Source organism: Salvelinus namaycush, unplaced genomic scaffold (assembly GCF_016432855.1).
Source record: "Salvelinus namaycush isolate Seneca unplaced genomic scaffold, SaNama_1.0 Scaffold2461, whole genome shotgun sequence".
Lineage (NCBI taxonomy): Eukaryota > Metazoa > Chordata > Actinopteri > Salmoniformes > Salmonidae > Salvelinus > Salvelinus namaycush.
In genome coordinates this window covers 1-15,452 of record NW_024059299.1, presented here as the reverse complement: position 1 = coordinate 15,452, position 15,452 = coordinate 1, and the positions used below count along the sequence as shown (strand labels likewise).

Genomic DNA, 15,452 nt, shown 5'->3' with positions numbered 1-15,452 from the left:
AGGCTACCTACCCAGAGGTCATAATAAAGACTTGTCTCAGTTCAGCAGGCTACCAACCCAGAGGTCATAATGAAGACTTGTCTCAGTTCAGCAGGCTACCTACCCAGAGGTCATAATAAAGACTTGTCTCAGTTCAGCAGGCTACCTACCCAGAGGTCATAATAAAGACTTGTCTCAGTTCAGCAGGCTACCTACCCAGAGGTCATAATAAAGACTTGTCTCAGTTCAGCAGGCTACCTACCCAGAGGTCATAATAAAGACTTGTCTCAGTTCAGCAGGCTACCAACCCAGAGGTCATAATAAAGACTTGTCTCAGTTCAGCAGGCTACCTACCCAGAGGTCATAATAAAGACTTGTCTCAGTTCAGCAGGCTACCTACCCAGAGGTCATAATAAAGACTTGTCTCAGTTCAGCAGGCTACCTACCCAGAGGTCATAATAAAGACTTGTCTCAGTTCAGCAGGCTACCTACCCAGAGGTCATAATAAAGACTTGTCTCAGTTCAGCAGGCTACCTACCCAGAGGTCATAATAAAGACTTGTCTCAGTTCAGCAGGCTACCTACCCAGAGGTCATAATAAAGACTTGTCTCAGTTCAGCAGGCTACCTACCCAGAGGTCATAATAAAGACTTGTCTCAGTTCAGCAGGCTACCTACCCAGAGGTCATAATAAAGACTTGTCTCAGTTCAGCAGGCTACCAACCCAGAGGTCATAATAAAGGCTAACAGGCTAACACACTCATTACCTTGGTCTCATTCTCCATGTAGATCTTAGCAGCAAGGCCAAACATCACCAGATCTACTTTAACAGGGTCCTGGTCACCAGGCAGCATGTTGTACTCTATACGGTAGTATGTCTGGGCCTTGGGGGCCTCCACCACTCCACCGGACAGTACACGTTTGGCCTTCTTCTTGGCCTTCTCCACTAAGACCATAGCCTCACCTACAGGACAGGGTTCTTCACCTATAGTAAAACAGGGAATAGAATTCAACACAAGGCTGTGATATAAATGTATCTCACGTAGAGGACAAAAGGGGACAGAATTACATAGAACACACCAATATGAATTTTTATGGGATAGGGGACAGATATGGGACAGATAGGGTGATGTATCTCTAAGGGACAGATAGGGGACAGATTGGAGTGATGTATCTGTATGGGATAGAGGACAGATAAGGGACAGGGGTGATGTATCTCTACGGGATAGGGGACAGATAAGGGTAAAGAATCTCTTTGGGATAGGGTACAGATAGGGGTAATGTAGCTCTATGGTATAGGGGACAGATAGGGGACAGAGGATTGATGTATATGTATGGGATAGGGGACAGAGGGTTGATGTATCTCTATGGGATAGGGGACAGATAGGGGACAGAGGGTTGATGTATCTGTATGGGATAGGGGACAGATAGGGGACAGAGGGTTGATGTATCTGTATGGGATAGGGGACAGATAGGGGGCAGAGGGTTGATGTATCTGTATGGGATAGGGGACAGATAGGGGGCAGAGGGTTGATGTATCTGTATGGGATAGGGGACAGATAGGGGACAGAGGGTTGATGTATATGTATGGGATAGGGGACAGATAGGGGACAGAGGATGGTGTATATGTATGGGATAGGGGACAGAGAGGGGCAGAGAGGGGACATATAGGAGACAGAGAGGGTGATATATCTCTATGGGATAGAGGACAGAGGGGTGATGTATCTGTATGGGATAGGGTACAGATAGGGGTAATGTATCTCTGTGGGATAGTGTACAGATAGGGGTAATGTATCTCTGTGGGATAGGGTACAGATAGGGGTAATGTATCTCTGTGGGATAGGGTACAGATAGAGGTAATGTAGCTCTATGTGATAGGGTATAAATAGGGGTAATGTATTTCTATGGGATAAGGTATAAATAGGGGTAATGTATCTCTATGGGATAAGGTATAAATAGGGGTAATGTATTGATATGGTATAGGGGACAGATAGGGGTCATGTAGCTCCATGGTATAGGGGACAGATAGAGGTAATGTAGCTCTATGGTATAGCGGACAGATAGGGCTAATGTATCTTTATGTTTAGGGTACAGATAAGGGTAATGTAGATATATGGTATAGCATATAGATAGGGGTAATGTAGGGCAATGGTAAAAACGACAGATTGGGGTAATGTAGCTCTATGGTATAGGGGACAGATAGGGGTAATGTAGCTCCAATATATAGGGGACAGATAGGGGTAATGTAGCTCTATGGTATAGGGGACAGATATAGGTAATGTAGCTAATGTAGTCATACTATACACAAGTAACATTCATTTTCTCTCTGTTTTCTATCAAATGAATGTTTGTGAATTCAAATGCTGTGCAATTCTGTTGTTTGCAAATGTCTTTGTGCATACTACTGTATTTTGTGTGGTATTGACATTTCTATTTATAATGTGCTTGTCTTAGCCTGTTGTAATATGTATCGTCCCAACATATGGTAGTGTACCTTTAGGAATGGCTATAACAATGCTGACAGTCCATTTGACGATATGGGAGCCATCTTTGCTGTTTGTACTGGTCAGGTCATCGGGTATGTCTTTGCTGTCTGTCGTAATGATGACATCCACCGGTGAGCTGGACTCCGAATATGACCTGTCCTGGTCTCTATGTTCTTGTCCCCCAGGGAACATGTCCTCCCTGTCCCTGTCTCTCCCACACCCTTCTGTCTCTGTGTCCTCCCCCAAATCAGAGTCTGGTGGAGAGGGACAGGGTAGAGAGCTCTTGGAGTCTGGTTCCTCACACAGCGGTCTGGACGCCATGGTTCAGTCACAGCTGGTTGTGGTTAGTAGACAATGTAACTTGACTGACTGAATAACAGACCTGCCAAGGGAACAAACATTGTTGTTTCTAACTTCGTCAAAATGTGAATATATATATAAATAGCGTTGCAGCAAAACAAAGTAAATGTTCATTATTTGATTCTTTAAAAAAACAAATGCCATGCTCTACACTCCTACCAATGTGTAAATGCTAGGCAAACGCACAGCTTTCTGCAATGCCCAACAATACATGTTACATCTCTACATTATCATGCAACTTTTAAAATCATAATTCACAATGCACAAGCCTACCGTTTACTGTCCTGCTTGCCTGTGTGGGTTGGTGATCCTTCAGGCACATCATTTTCACATCATTTTCACATCATCTGAGTAAAATGACATGTCAACTTTTCTGTGAATCACCTTCCTACTTACCGCTCCACGAAATAGTCCTTAGCGCTTTGGTAGACTGGAGGTGCAGTTCGGCAGCTATTTCAGTTTGTGTCCCTTAAATCTTTTACCAATATCATCACTGATACATGGTATATAACCTAATTATTTTCATAATTACGTAGAATCACGGTTTCATCTTTGGCGGAATAATATCAAATGCGGTAGTATGTCACATGAACTGTTTACGTCACCTTAGCAACCAATGTTGCGACAACAACATGATAACGTTACAATCGCCAGTGTCACATTTTGACATCACAATATATCATAATAAATTGATATTATTTATCACAAAAGCCCGATTAGAGGGAAGAATCAAGCATTGCTCTTATCCTGATAATTATGAACGAGATAAAAGATTGTAGACTAATCTGATACTAAAACAAACCATGTTTTTATTAAAAATACAAACAACCCACACAATATTTTAGTAATTTAAAACTCTTAATTTTCATCATTTTCAGCAATTATTTTTTTCAAACTATTTGAAACTATTATAACAAAATCTGAAAAATCATTCAATATGAATTTGTTTCGTGCATGAATAATACCTAGGCTTTTCAAACCATTACCCCCCTCACTGACTCAATTACAGAACAATGAAGCCGTATTGATATCTGCTGGTCGACCAGACATCAGTCCCAACTGCAGCTGATTGGGTTAAACCCTATTGTTTCAAACAAGCTACATGTCAGGACCGTTATTTGTAGGTCGCAATATGATATTGCACATTGTATTGTATTGTATACTATCCCATTATTTTATTTTCCTTTCTATAAAATATGATGTGTTCTACTCTTACTGTAGTAGAGTGTAATGTAGGCTAGCCTGCGTTAGAAAAATGTGAACGTGAAAAGCATACATTTTCTTTCTCTACTTTCGAGGAAACCATTTCAAATGTCGCCCCAGTTTATGTGTTGCCGGGCTGAGCCAAAACTCGCTTCAAAGAAACGCCCCGCGCGCACGGAGAGCTCCTCTGCAGAAATGCACTTTTATTCAGTCACGGAGAAGAGAACATGGACACAGGATGCTACAACATGATCACTGATACACAACTTGTTTTCTTCTCATCAATGGATTTGTACTGATTTTAAAAGAATGGATAAAATATTGGATAAAGTGGATAGTTGTGATCTGTACGGCCGACCCGCCCGCAGGACACAATGGATAGCGAGTACCCTGGCGTACCATTACGGACTGGACCGGGGAGTAGAGAACGAAATTATAGTTCTGGCGACCGGACTGGACCAGTATCTGCAGGAGATCTTCCACCACATGGACTGTACAGGAGATGGGAAGATCCCCATGGAGGACTTTAATATTCTGTGTGAGATCTTGGGTTTGAACAAAGACTCTGAGTCGGAGGAGTGTGTGGGGGTCCTGGATAATCTGCCCAGTGAGTTTACCTTCAGACAGTTCCACGCTAAACTCTGCGGATACTTCAGTACCAAGGCTGGGTCCCAGTATGAGAACGGGAGGTTACTGGTCGGGAAAGACAGCGAGCACATAGAAACTCAGATCCGCCTGAGGATCCCTCTGAGGCGGCGAAAGAAGCTGCTATCTCTGGGGGCTGGTGGGAGAGAGAGCCGGGGATCGTCACCGAACTCAGATAGACATTTGCCGGGCTGTCGGCAGCAGCGCGCCTCCTGCACCCGGGAGTGTTACGAGGAGATTGTGGCTCTGGAGGAAGCAGAGGAAAGGATAACTAAACTACAGGATGAGAATGCCAGTCTGAGGGAACTGGTGGAGGATATGAGGGCGGCTCTACAGAGCAGTGATGCCCGCTCCCTGGCACTACAGGTAAGGGTATCCAGATGGGCATCAGTGGCATTGTTATTATTATGTGTTGATGGGAGGATGTAACAAAACATCGCCCTCTAAAGGATCGTTTTAGAATAGAAACACTGACACTTTCAGATGAATATGTTTATGGGAAAGTTGGCTTTGGAAAAGCTATGTTTTAGCAGGTTATTATCCCCCCATCACTGAACTGGCCATAGCCTACTGCTGTCTGTCTGTCCCCTCCCAGGTAGGACTGTTGAAGAGCCACTCCAAACACAAATCAGAGGGCGGCTGCTTCATCGCTCATCACAAACTATCTGTCCGGACGACCCACAGCAGCAACAACTGCCATGGGAACACCAAGACCCACAACCTCAGTCACATCAAGACGGCCCACAGCAGCAATCCCAGCAGCCAGCATCACCCCAGCCAGTACTCTAGCCTGAGGAGCCTCCTCCATGAGATTGACCCGATCCACAGCTCTCGGGATGGGCAGGTGGAGGAGGCCATTCTGTTTAATAAAAAGCTGGAGCAAGAGCTGAGGTCGTCACGGGAGGCAGTGTCGGCGTTAGAGGGGTGTAACAGGGCACTGCAGGTGGAGCAGGGGGACATGAGGAGGAAGGTGGAGGATGCCCGTCAGGCGCTGGTCAGTGGAATGGGGAAGGTCAAAGAGCTGGAGGCTAAAGCCAGCAGAGTACCGGTCCTACAGAGACACATCCAGCAGCTGGAGCAGGAGATCCTCTACTACAGGTTAACACGACTGTACCTTCAGGAAAAAAGCTTCAGAGTTACTCTACATGTTATTCCTCTACTATAGGTCCAGTTCTACCTAGGTGCTTGAGTCTGGTGTATTGGTGTAGTGGTGGTGGTGGGGTGGCCCTATAGGAGTCTGGTGTAGTGGTGGTGTAGTGGTGGTGGGATGGCCCTATAGGAGTCTGGTGTAGTGGTGGTGTAGTGGTGGTGGGGTGGCCCCTATAGGAGTCTGGTGTAGTGGTGGTGGTGGGGTGGCCCTATAGGAGTCTGGTGTAGTGGTGGTGGGATGGCCCTATAGGAGTCTGGTGTAGTGGTGGTGGTGGGGTGGCCCTATAGGAGTCTGGTGTAGTGGTGGTGTAGTGGTGGTGGGATGGCCCTATAGGAGTCTGGTGTAGTGGTGGTGTAGTGGTGGTGGGATGGCCCTATAGGAGTCTGGTGTAGTGGTGGTGGTGGGGTGGCCCTATAGGAGTCTGGTGTAGTGGTGGTGGGATGGCCCCTATAGGAGTCTGGTGTAGTGGTGGTGGTGGGGTGGCCCCTATAGGAGTCTGGTGTAGTGGTGGTGGGGTGGCCCCTATAGGAGTCTGGTGTAGTGGTGGTGGGGTGGCCCCTATAGGAGTCTGGTGTAGTGGTGGTGGGGTGGCCCCTATAGGAGTCTGGTGTAGTGGTGGTGGGGTGGCCCTATAGGAGTCTGGTGTAGTGGTGGTGGGGTGGCCCTATAGGAGTCTGGTGTAGTGGTGGTGGGGTGGCCCTATAGGAGTCTGGTGTAGTGGTGGTGGTGGGGTGGCCCCTATAGGAGTCTGGTGTAGTGGTGGTGGGGTGGCCCTATAGGAGTCTGGTGTAGTGGTGGTGGTGGGGTGGCCCCTATAGGAGTCTGGTGTAGTGGTGGTGGGATGGCCCTATAGGAGTCTGGTGTAGTGGTGGTGGTGGGGTGGCCCCTATAGGAGTCTGGTGTAGTGGTGGTGGGGTGGCCCCTATAGGAGTCTGGTGTAGTGGTGGTGGGGTGGCCCCTATAGGAGTCTGGTGTAGTGGTGGTGGGGTGGCCCTATAGGAGTCTGGTGTAGTGGTGGTGGGGTGGCCCCTATAGGAGTCTGGTGTAGTGGTGGTGGGGTGGCCCTATAGGAGTCTGGTGTAGTGGTGGTGGGGTGGCCCTATAGGAGTCTGGTGTAGTGGTGGTGGGGTGGCCCTATAGGAGTCTGGTGTAGTGGTGGTGGGGTGGCCCTATAGGAGTCTGGTGTAGTGGTGGGGGGGTGGCCCTATAGGAGTCTGGTGTAGTGGTGGTGGGGTGGCCCCTATAGGAGTCTGGTGTAGTGGTGGTGGGGTGGCCCCTATAGGAGTCTGGTGTAGTGGTGGTGGGATGGCCCTATAGGAGTCTGGTGTAGTGGTGGTGGTGGGGTGGCCCCTATAGGAGTCTGGTGTAGTGGTGGTGGGGTGGCCCCTATAGGAGTCTGGTGTAGTGGTGGTGGGGTGGCCCCTATAGGAGTCTGGTGTAGTGGTGGTGGGGTGGCCCTATAGGAGTCTGGTTTAGTGGTGGTGGGGTGGCCCTATAGGAGTCTGGTGGGGTAGTGGTGGGGTGGCCCTATAGGAGTCTGGTGTAGTGGTGGTGGGATGGCCCTATAGGAGTTTGGTGTAGTGGTGGTGGTGGGGTGGCCCCTATAGGAGTCTGGTGTAGTGGTGGTGGGGTGGCCCCTATAGGAGTCTGGTGTAGTGGTGGTGGGGTGGCCCTATAGGAGTCTGGTGTAGTGGTGGTGGGGTGGCCCCTATAGGAGTCTGGTGTAGTGGTGGTGGGGTGGCCCTATAGGAGTCTAGTGTAGTGGTGGTGGGGTGGCCCCTATAGGAGTCTGGTGTAGTGGTGGTGGGGTGGCCCTATAGGAGTCTGGTGTAGTGGTGGTGGTGGGGTGGCCCCTATAGGAGTCTGGTGTAGTGGTGGTGGGGTGGCCCCTATAGGAGTCTGGTGTAGTGGTGGTGGGGTGGCCCCTATAGGAGTCTGGTGTAGTGGTGGTGGGGTGGCCCTATAGGAGTCTGGTTTAGTGGTGGTGGGGTGGCCCTATAGGAGTCTGGTGGGGTAGTGGTGGTGGGGTGGCCCTATAGGAGTCTGGTTTAGTGGTGGTGGGGTGGCCCTACAGGAGTCTGGTGTAGTGGTGGTGGGGTGGCCCTATAGGAGTCTGGTGTAGTGGTGGTGGGGTGGCCCCTATAGGAGTCTGGTTTAGTGGTGGTGGGGTGGCCCTATAGGAGTCTGGTGTAGTGATGGTGGGGTGGCCCTATAGGAGTCTGGTGTAGTGGTGGTGGGGTGGCCCCTATAGGAGTCTGGTGTAGTGGTGGTGGGGTGGCCCCTATAGGAGTCTGGTTTAGTGGTGGTGGGGTGGCCCCTACAGGAGTCTGGTGTAGTGGTGGTGGGGTGGCCCCTATAGGAGTCTGGTGTAGTGGTGGTGGGGTGGCCCCTATAGGAGTCTGGTTTAGTGGTGGTGGGGTGGCCCCTACAGGAGTCTGGTGTAGTGGTGGTGGGGTGGCCCCTATAGGAGTCTGGTGTAGTGGTGGTGGTGGTGGGGTGGCCCTATAGGAGTCTGGTGTAGTGGTGGTGGTGGGGTGGCCCCTATAGGAGTCTGGTGTAGTGGTGGTGGGGTGGCCCTATATCAGTCTGGTGTAGTGGTGGTGGTGGGGTGGCCCCTATAGGATTCTGGTGTAGTGGTGGTGGGGTGGCCCCTATAGGGTGGGGGGTGGCCCTACAGGAGTCTGGTGTAGTGGTGGTGGAGTGGTGGTGGAGTGGCCCCTATAGGAGTCTGGTGTAGTCGTGGTGGTGGGGTGGCCCCTATAGGAGTCTGATGTAGTGGTGGTGGGGTGGCCCTATAGGAGTCTGGTGTAGTGGTGGTGGGGTGGCCCCTATAGGAGTCTGGTGTAGTGGTGGTGGGGTGGCCCTATAGGAGTCTGGTGTAGTGGTGGTCGGGTGGCCCCTATAGGAGTCTGGTGTAGTGGTGGTGGGTTGGCCCTATATGAGTCTGGTGTAGTGGTGGTGGGGTGGCCCCTATAGGGTGGGGGGTGGCCCTGTAGAAGTCTGGTATAGTGGTGGTGAGGTGGCCCCTATAGGAGTCTGGTGTAGTGGTGGTGGGGTGGCCCCTATAGGAGTCTGGTGTAGTGGTGGTGGTGTGGCCCTATAGGAGTCTGGTGTAGTGGTGGTGGGGTGGCCCTATAGGAGTCTAGTGTAGTGGTGGTGGTGTGGCCCCTATAGGAGTCTGGTGTAGTGGTGGTGGGGTGGCCCCTATAGGAGTCTGTAGTGGTGGTGGGGTGGCCCCTAAAGGAGTCTGGTCTAGTGGTAGTGTAGTGGTGGTGAGGTGGCCCTATAGGAGTCTGGTGTAGTGGTGGTGGGATGGCCCTATAGGAGTCTGGTGTAGTGGTGGTGAGGTGGCCCCTATAGGTTGGGGGGGTGGCCCTATATGAGTCTGGTGTAGTGGTGGTGGGGTGGCCCTATAGGAGTCTGGTGTAGTGGTGGGGTGGCCCCTATAGGAGTCTGGTGTAGTGGTAGTGTAGTGGTGGTGGGGTGGCCCTATAGGAGTCTGGTGTAGTGGTGGTGGGGTGGTGGTGGTGTGGCCCCTATAGGAGTCTGGTTTAGTGGTGGTGGGGTGGCCCTGTAGGAGTCTGGTGTAGTGGTGGTGGGGTGGCCCTATAGGAGTCTGGTGTAGTGGTGGTGGGGTGGCCCCTATAGGAGTCTGGTGTAGTGGTGGTGGGGTGGCCCTATAGGAGTCTGGTGTAGTGGTGGTGGGGTGGCCCTGTAGGAGTCTGGTGGTGGGGTGGCCCCTATTGGGTGGGGTGGCCCCTATAGGAGTCTGGTGTAGTGGTGGTGGTGGGGTGGCCCCTATAGGAGTCTGGTGTAGTGGTGGTGGGGTGGCCCCTATAGGAGTCTGGTGTAGTGGTGGTGGGGTGGCCCCTATAGGAGTCTGGTGTAGTGGTGGTGGGGTGGCCCTATAGGAGTCTGGTTTAGTGGTGGTGGGGTGGCCCTATAGGAGTCTGGTGGGGTGGTGGTGGGGTGGCCCTATAGGAGTCTGGTGTAGTGGGTGTGGGGTGGCCCCTATAGGAGTCTGGTTTAGTGGTGGTGGGGTGGCCCTATAGGAGTCTGGTGTAGTGATGGTGGGGTGGCCCTATAGGAGTCTGGTGTAGTGGTGGTGGGGTGGCCCCTATAGGAGTCTGGTGTAGTGGTGGTGGGGTGGCCCCTATAGGAGTCTGGTTTAGTGGTGGTGGGGTGGCCCCTACAGGAGTCTGGTGTAGTGGTGGTGGGGTGGCCCCTATAGGAGTCTGGTGTAGTGGTGGTGGGGTGGCCCCTATAGGAGTCTGGTTTAGTGGTGGTGGGGTGGCCCCTACAGGAGTCTGGTGTAGTGGTGGTGGGGTGGCCCCTATAGGAGTCTGGTGTAGTGGTGGTGGTGGTGGGGTGGCCCTATAGGAGTCTGGTGTAGTGGTGGTGGTGGGGTGGCCCCTATAGGAGTCTGGTGTAGTGGTGGTGGGGTGGCCCTATAGCAGTCTGGTGTAGTGGTGGTGGTGGGGTGGCCCCTATAGGATTCTGGTGTAGTGGTGGTGGGGTGGCCCCTATAGGGTGGGGGGTGGCCCTACAGGAGTCTGGTGTAGTGGTGGTGGAGTGGTGGTGGAGTGGCCCCTATAGGAGTCTGGTGTAGTGGTGGTGGTGGGGTGGCCCCTATAGGAGTCTGATGTAGTGGTGGTGGGGTGGCCCTATAGGAGTCTGGTGTAGTGGTGGTGGGGTGGCCCCTATAGGAGTCTGGTGTAGTGGTGGTGGGGTGGCCCCTATAGGAGTCTGGTGTAGTGGTGGTGGGGTGGCCCTGTAGGAGTCTGGTGTAGTGGTGGTCGGGTGGCCCCTATAGGAGTCTGGTGTAGTGGTGGTGGGTTGGCCCTATATGAGTCTGGTGTAGTGGTGGTGGGGTGGCCCCTATAGGGTGGGGGGTGGCCCTGTAGGAGTCTGGTATAGTGGTGGTGAGGTGGCCCCTATAGGAGTCTGGTGTAGTGGTGGTGGGGTGGCCCCTATAGGAGTCTGGTGTAGTGGTGGTGGGGTGGCCCTATAGGAGTCTGGTGTAGTGGTGGTGGGGTGGCCCTATAGGAGTCTAGTGTAGTGGTGGTGGTGTGGCCCCTATAGGAGTCTGGTGTAGTGGTGGTGGGGTGGCCCCTATAGGAGTCTGTAGTGGTGGTGGAGTGGCCCCTATAGGAGTCTGGTCTAGTGGTAGTGTAGTGGTGGTGAGGTGGCCCTATAGGAGTCTGGTGTAGTGGTGGTGGGGTGGCCCTATAGGAGTCTGGTGTAGTGGTGGTGGGGTGGCCCCTATAGGTTGGGGGGTGGCCCTATATGAGTCTGGTGTAGTGGTGGTGGGGTGGCCCTATAGGAGTCTGGTGTAGTGGTGGGGTGGCCCCTATAGGAGTCTGGTGTATTGGTAGTGTAGTGGTGGTGGGGTGGCCCTATAGGAATCTGGTGTAGTGGTGGTGGGGTGGTGGTGGTGTGGCCCCTATAGGAGTCTGGTTTAGTGGTGGTGGGGTGGCCCTGTAGGAGTCTGGTGGTGGGGTGGCCCCTATTGGGTGGGGGGGGGGGGGTGGCCCTATAGGAGTCTGGTGTAGTGGTGGTGGGGTGGTGGTGGGGTGGCCCCTATCGGCGTCTGGTGTAGTGGTGGTGGTGGGGTGGCCCCTATAGGAGTCTGGTTTAGTGGTGGTGGGGTGGCCCCTACAGGAGTCTGGTGTAGTGGTGGTGGGGTGGCCCCTATAGGAGTCTGGTGTAGTGGTGGTGGTGGTGGGGTGGCCCTATAGGAGTCTGGTGTAGTGGTGGTGGTGGGGTGGCCCCTATAGGAGTCTGGTGTAGTGGTAGTGTAGTGGTGGTGGGGTGGCCCCTATAGGAGTCTGGTGTAGTGGTGGTGGTGGTGGGGTGGCCCTATAGGAGTCTGGTGTAGTGGTGGTGGTGGGGTGGCCCCTATAGGAGTCTGGTGTAGTGGTGGTGGGGTGGCCCTATAGCAGTCTGGTGTAGTGGTGGTGGTGGGGTGGCCCCTATAGGATTCTGGTGTAGTGGTGGTGGGGTGGCCCCTATAGGGTGGGGGGTGGCCCTACAGGAGTCTGGTGTAGTGGTGGTGGAGTGGTGGTGGAGTGGCCCCTATAGGAGTCTGGTGTAGTGGTGGTGGTGGGGTGGCCCCTATAGGAGTCTGATGTAGTGGTGGTGGGGTGGCCCTATAGGAGTCTGGTGTAGTGGTGGTGGGGTGGCCCCTATAGGAGTCTGGTGTAGTGGTGGTGGGGTGGCCCCTATAGGAGTCTGGTGTAGTGGTGGTGGGGTGGCCCTGTAGGAGTCTGGTGTAGTGGTGGTCGGGTGGCCCCTATAGGAGTCTGGTGTAGTGGTGGTGGGTTGGCCCTATATGAGTCTGGTGTAGTGGTGGTGGGGTGGCCCCTATAGGGTGGGGGGTGGCCCTGTAGGAGTCTGGTATAGTGGTGGTGAGGTGGCCCCTATAGGAGTCTGGTGTAGTGGTGGTGGGGTGGCCCCTATAGGAGTCTGGTGTAGTGGTGGTGGGGTGGCCCTATAGGAGTCTGGTGTAGTGGTGGTGGGGTGGCCCTATAGGAGTCTAGTGTAGTGGTGGTGGTGTGGCCCCTATAGGAGTCTGGTGTAGTGGTGGTGGGGTGGCCCCTATAGGAGTCTGTAGTGGTGGTGGAGTGGCCCCTATAGGAGTCTGGTCTAGTGGTAGTGTAGTGGTGGTGAGGTGGCCCTATAGGAGTCTGGTGTAGTGGTGGTGGGGTGGCCCTATAGGAGTCTGGTGTAGTGGTGGTGGGGTGGCCCCTATAGGTTGGGGGGTGGCCCTATATGAGTCTGGTGTAGTGGTGGTGGGGTGGCCCTATAGGAGTCTGGTGTAGTGGTGGGGTGGCCCCTATAGGAGTCTGGTGTATTGGTAGTGTAGTGGTGGTGGGGTGGCCCTATAGGAATCTGGTGTAGTGGTGGTGGGGTGGTGGTGGTGTGGCCCCTATAGGAGTCTGGTTTAGTGGTGGTGGGGTGTCCCTGTAGGAGTCTGGTGGTGGGGTGGCCCCTATTGGGTGGGGGGGGGGGGGTGGCCCTATAGGAGTCTGGTGTAGTGGTGGTGGGGTGGTGGTGGGGTGGCCCCTATCGGAGTCTGGTGTAGTGGTGGTGGTGGGGTGGCCCCTATAGGAGTCTGGTTTAGTGGTGGTGGGGTGGCCCCTACAGGAGTCTGGTGTAGTGGTGGTGGGGTGGCCCCTATAGGAGTCTGGTGTAGTGGTGGTGGTGGTGGGGTGGCCCTATAGGAGTCTGGTGTAGTGGTGGTGGTGGGGTGGCCCCTATAGGAGTCTGGTGTAGTGGTGGTGGGGTGGCCCTATATCAGTCTGGTGTAGTGGTGGTGGTGGGGTGGCCCCTATAGGATTCTGGTGTAGTGGTGGTGGGGTGGCCCCTATAGGGTGGGGGGTGGCCCTACAGGAGTCTGGTGTAGTGGTGGTGGAGTGGTGGTGGAGTGGCCCCTATAGGAGTCTGGTGTAGTCGTGGTGGTGGGGTGGCCCCTATAGGAGTCTGATGTAGTGGTGGTGGGGTGGCCCTATAGGAGTCTGGTGTAGTGGTGGTGGGGTGGCCCCTATAGGAGTCTGGTGTAGTGGTGGTGGGGTGGCCCCTATAGGAGTCTGGTGTAGTGGTGGTGGGGTGGCCCTATAGGAGTCTGGTGTAGTGGTGGTCGGGTGGCCCCTATAGGAGTCTGGTGTAGTGGTGGTGGGTTGGCCCTATATGAGTCTGGTGTAGTGGTGGTGGGGTGGCCCCTATAGGAGTCTGGTGTAGTGGTGGTGGTGGTGAGGTGGCCCCTATAGGAGTCTGGTGTAGTGGTGGTGGGGTGGCCCCTATAGGAGTCTGGTGTAGTGGTGGTGGGGTGGCCCTATAGGAGTCTGGTGTAGTGGTGGTGGGGTGGCCCTATAGGAGTCTAGTGTAGTGGTGGTGGTGTGGCCCCTATAGGAGTCTGGTGTAGTGGTGGTGGGATGGCCCTATAGGAGTCTGGTGTAGTGGTGGTGGGGTGGCCCTATAGGAGTCTGGTGTAGTGGTGGTGGTGGGGTGGCCCCTATAGGAGTCTGGTGTAGTGGTGGTGGGATGGCCCTATAGGAGTCTGGTGTAGTGGTGGTGGGGTGGCCCTATAGGAGTCTAGTGTAGTGGTGGTGGTGTGGCCCCTATAGGAGTCTGGTGTAGTGGTGGTGGGGTGGCCCTATAGGAGTCTGGTGTAGTGGTGGTGGTGGGATGGCCCTATAGGAGTCTGGTGTAGTGGTGGTGGTGGGGTGGCCCCTATAGGAGTCTGGTGTAGTGGTGGTGGGATGGCCCTATAGGAGTCTGGTGTAGTGGTGGTGGTGGGGTGGCCCCTATAGGAGTCTGGTGTAGTGGTGGTGGGGTGGCCCCTATAGGAGTCTGGTGTGGTGGTGGTGGGGTGGCCCCTATAGGAGTCTGGTGTAGTGGTGGTGGGGTGGCCCTATAGGAGTCTGGTTTAGTGGTGGTGGGGTGGCCCTATAGGAGTCTGGTGGGGTAGTGGTGGGGTGGCCCTATAGGAGTCTGGTGTAGTGGTGGTGGGATGGCCCCTACAGGAGTCTGGTGTAGTGGTGGTGGGGTGGCCCCTATATGAGTCCTGGTGTAGTTGGTAGGTGGGGTGGCCCCTATAGGAGTCTGGTGTAGTGGTGGTGGGGTGGCCCTATCAGGAGTCTGGTTTAGTGGTGTGGTGGGGTGGCCCCTATAGAGTCTGGTGGGGTAGTGGGTGGGTGGCCCTATAGGAGTCTGGTGTAGTGGTGGTGGGGTGGCCCTATAGGAGTCTGGTGTAGTGGTGGTGGGGTGGCCCCTATAGGAGTCTGGTGTAGTGTGGTGGTGGGGTGGCCCCTATAGGAGTTCTGGTGTATGTGGTGGTGGGGTGGCCCCTATAGGAGTCTGGTGTAGTGGTGGTGTGGGATGGCCCTATAGGAGTCTGGTGTAGTGGTGGTGGAGTGGCCCTATAGGAGTCTGGTGTAGTGGTGGTGGTGGGTGGCCCTATAGGAGTCTAGTGTAGTGGTGGTGGGGTGGCCCCTATAGGAGTCTGGATAGAGGTGGTGGGGTGGCCCTATAGGAGGTCTGGTGTAGTGGTGGTGGTGTGGGGTGGCCCCTATAGGAGTCTGGGTGTAGTGGTGGTGGGGTGGCCCTATAGGAGTCTGGTGTAGTGGTGGTGGGGTGGCCCCTATAGGAGTCTGTGTAGTGGTGGTGGGGGTGGCCCTATAGGAGTCTGGTTAGTGGTGGTGGGGTGGCCCTATAGGAGTCTGGTGGGGTAGTGGTGGGGTGGCCCTATAGGAGTCTGGTGTAGTGGTGGTGGGGTGGCCCCTATAGGAGTCTGGTTTAGTGGTGGTGGGGTGGCCCTATAGGAGTCTGGTGTAGTGATGGTGGGGTGGCCCTATAGGAGTGGGGGTGGCCTATAGGAGTCCTGGGTAGTGGTGGTGGGTGGCCCCTATAGGAGTCTGGTGTAGTGGTGGTGGGGTGGCCCTATAGGAGTCTGGTGGTAGTGTGGTGGGGGTGGCCCCTATAGGAGTGCTGGTGTAGTGGTGGTGGGGTGGCCCTATAGGAGTCTGGTGTAGTGTGGGTGTTTGGGGTGGCCCCTATAGGAGTCTGGTGTAGTGGTGGGGGGGTGGCCCCTATAGGAGTCTGGTGTAGTGGTGGTGGGGTGGCCCCTATA

The 15,452-nt window shown here is 54.3% G+C and overlaps 1 protein-coding gene across 1 annotated transcript; it reads left to right on the top strand.

The window, feature by feature from the left end:
- Positions 1-4,335: 4,335 nt before the first annotated feature.
- efcc1 (EF-hand and coiled-coil domain containing 1) lies at positions 4,336-5,769 on the top strand (the record flags this gene model as incomplete). Its single annotated transcript, XM_038984518.1, has 3 exons — positions 4,336-4,822; positions 4,931-5,037; positions 5,267-5,769. Coding segments are annotated over exons 1-3 (1,097 nt in total), but the record flags the coding sequence as incomplete, so codon positions are not given.
- Between the last annotated feature and the right edge of the window lie 9,683 nt (positions 5,770-15,452).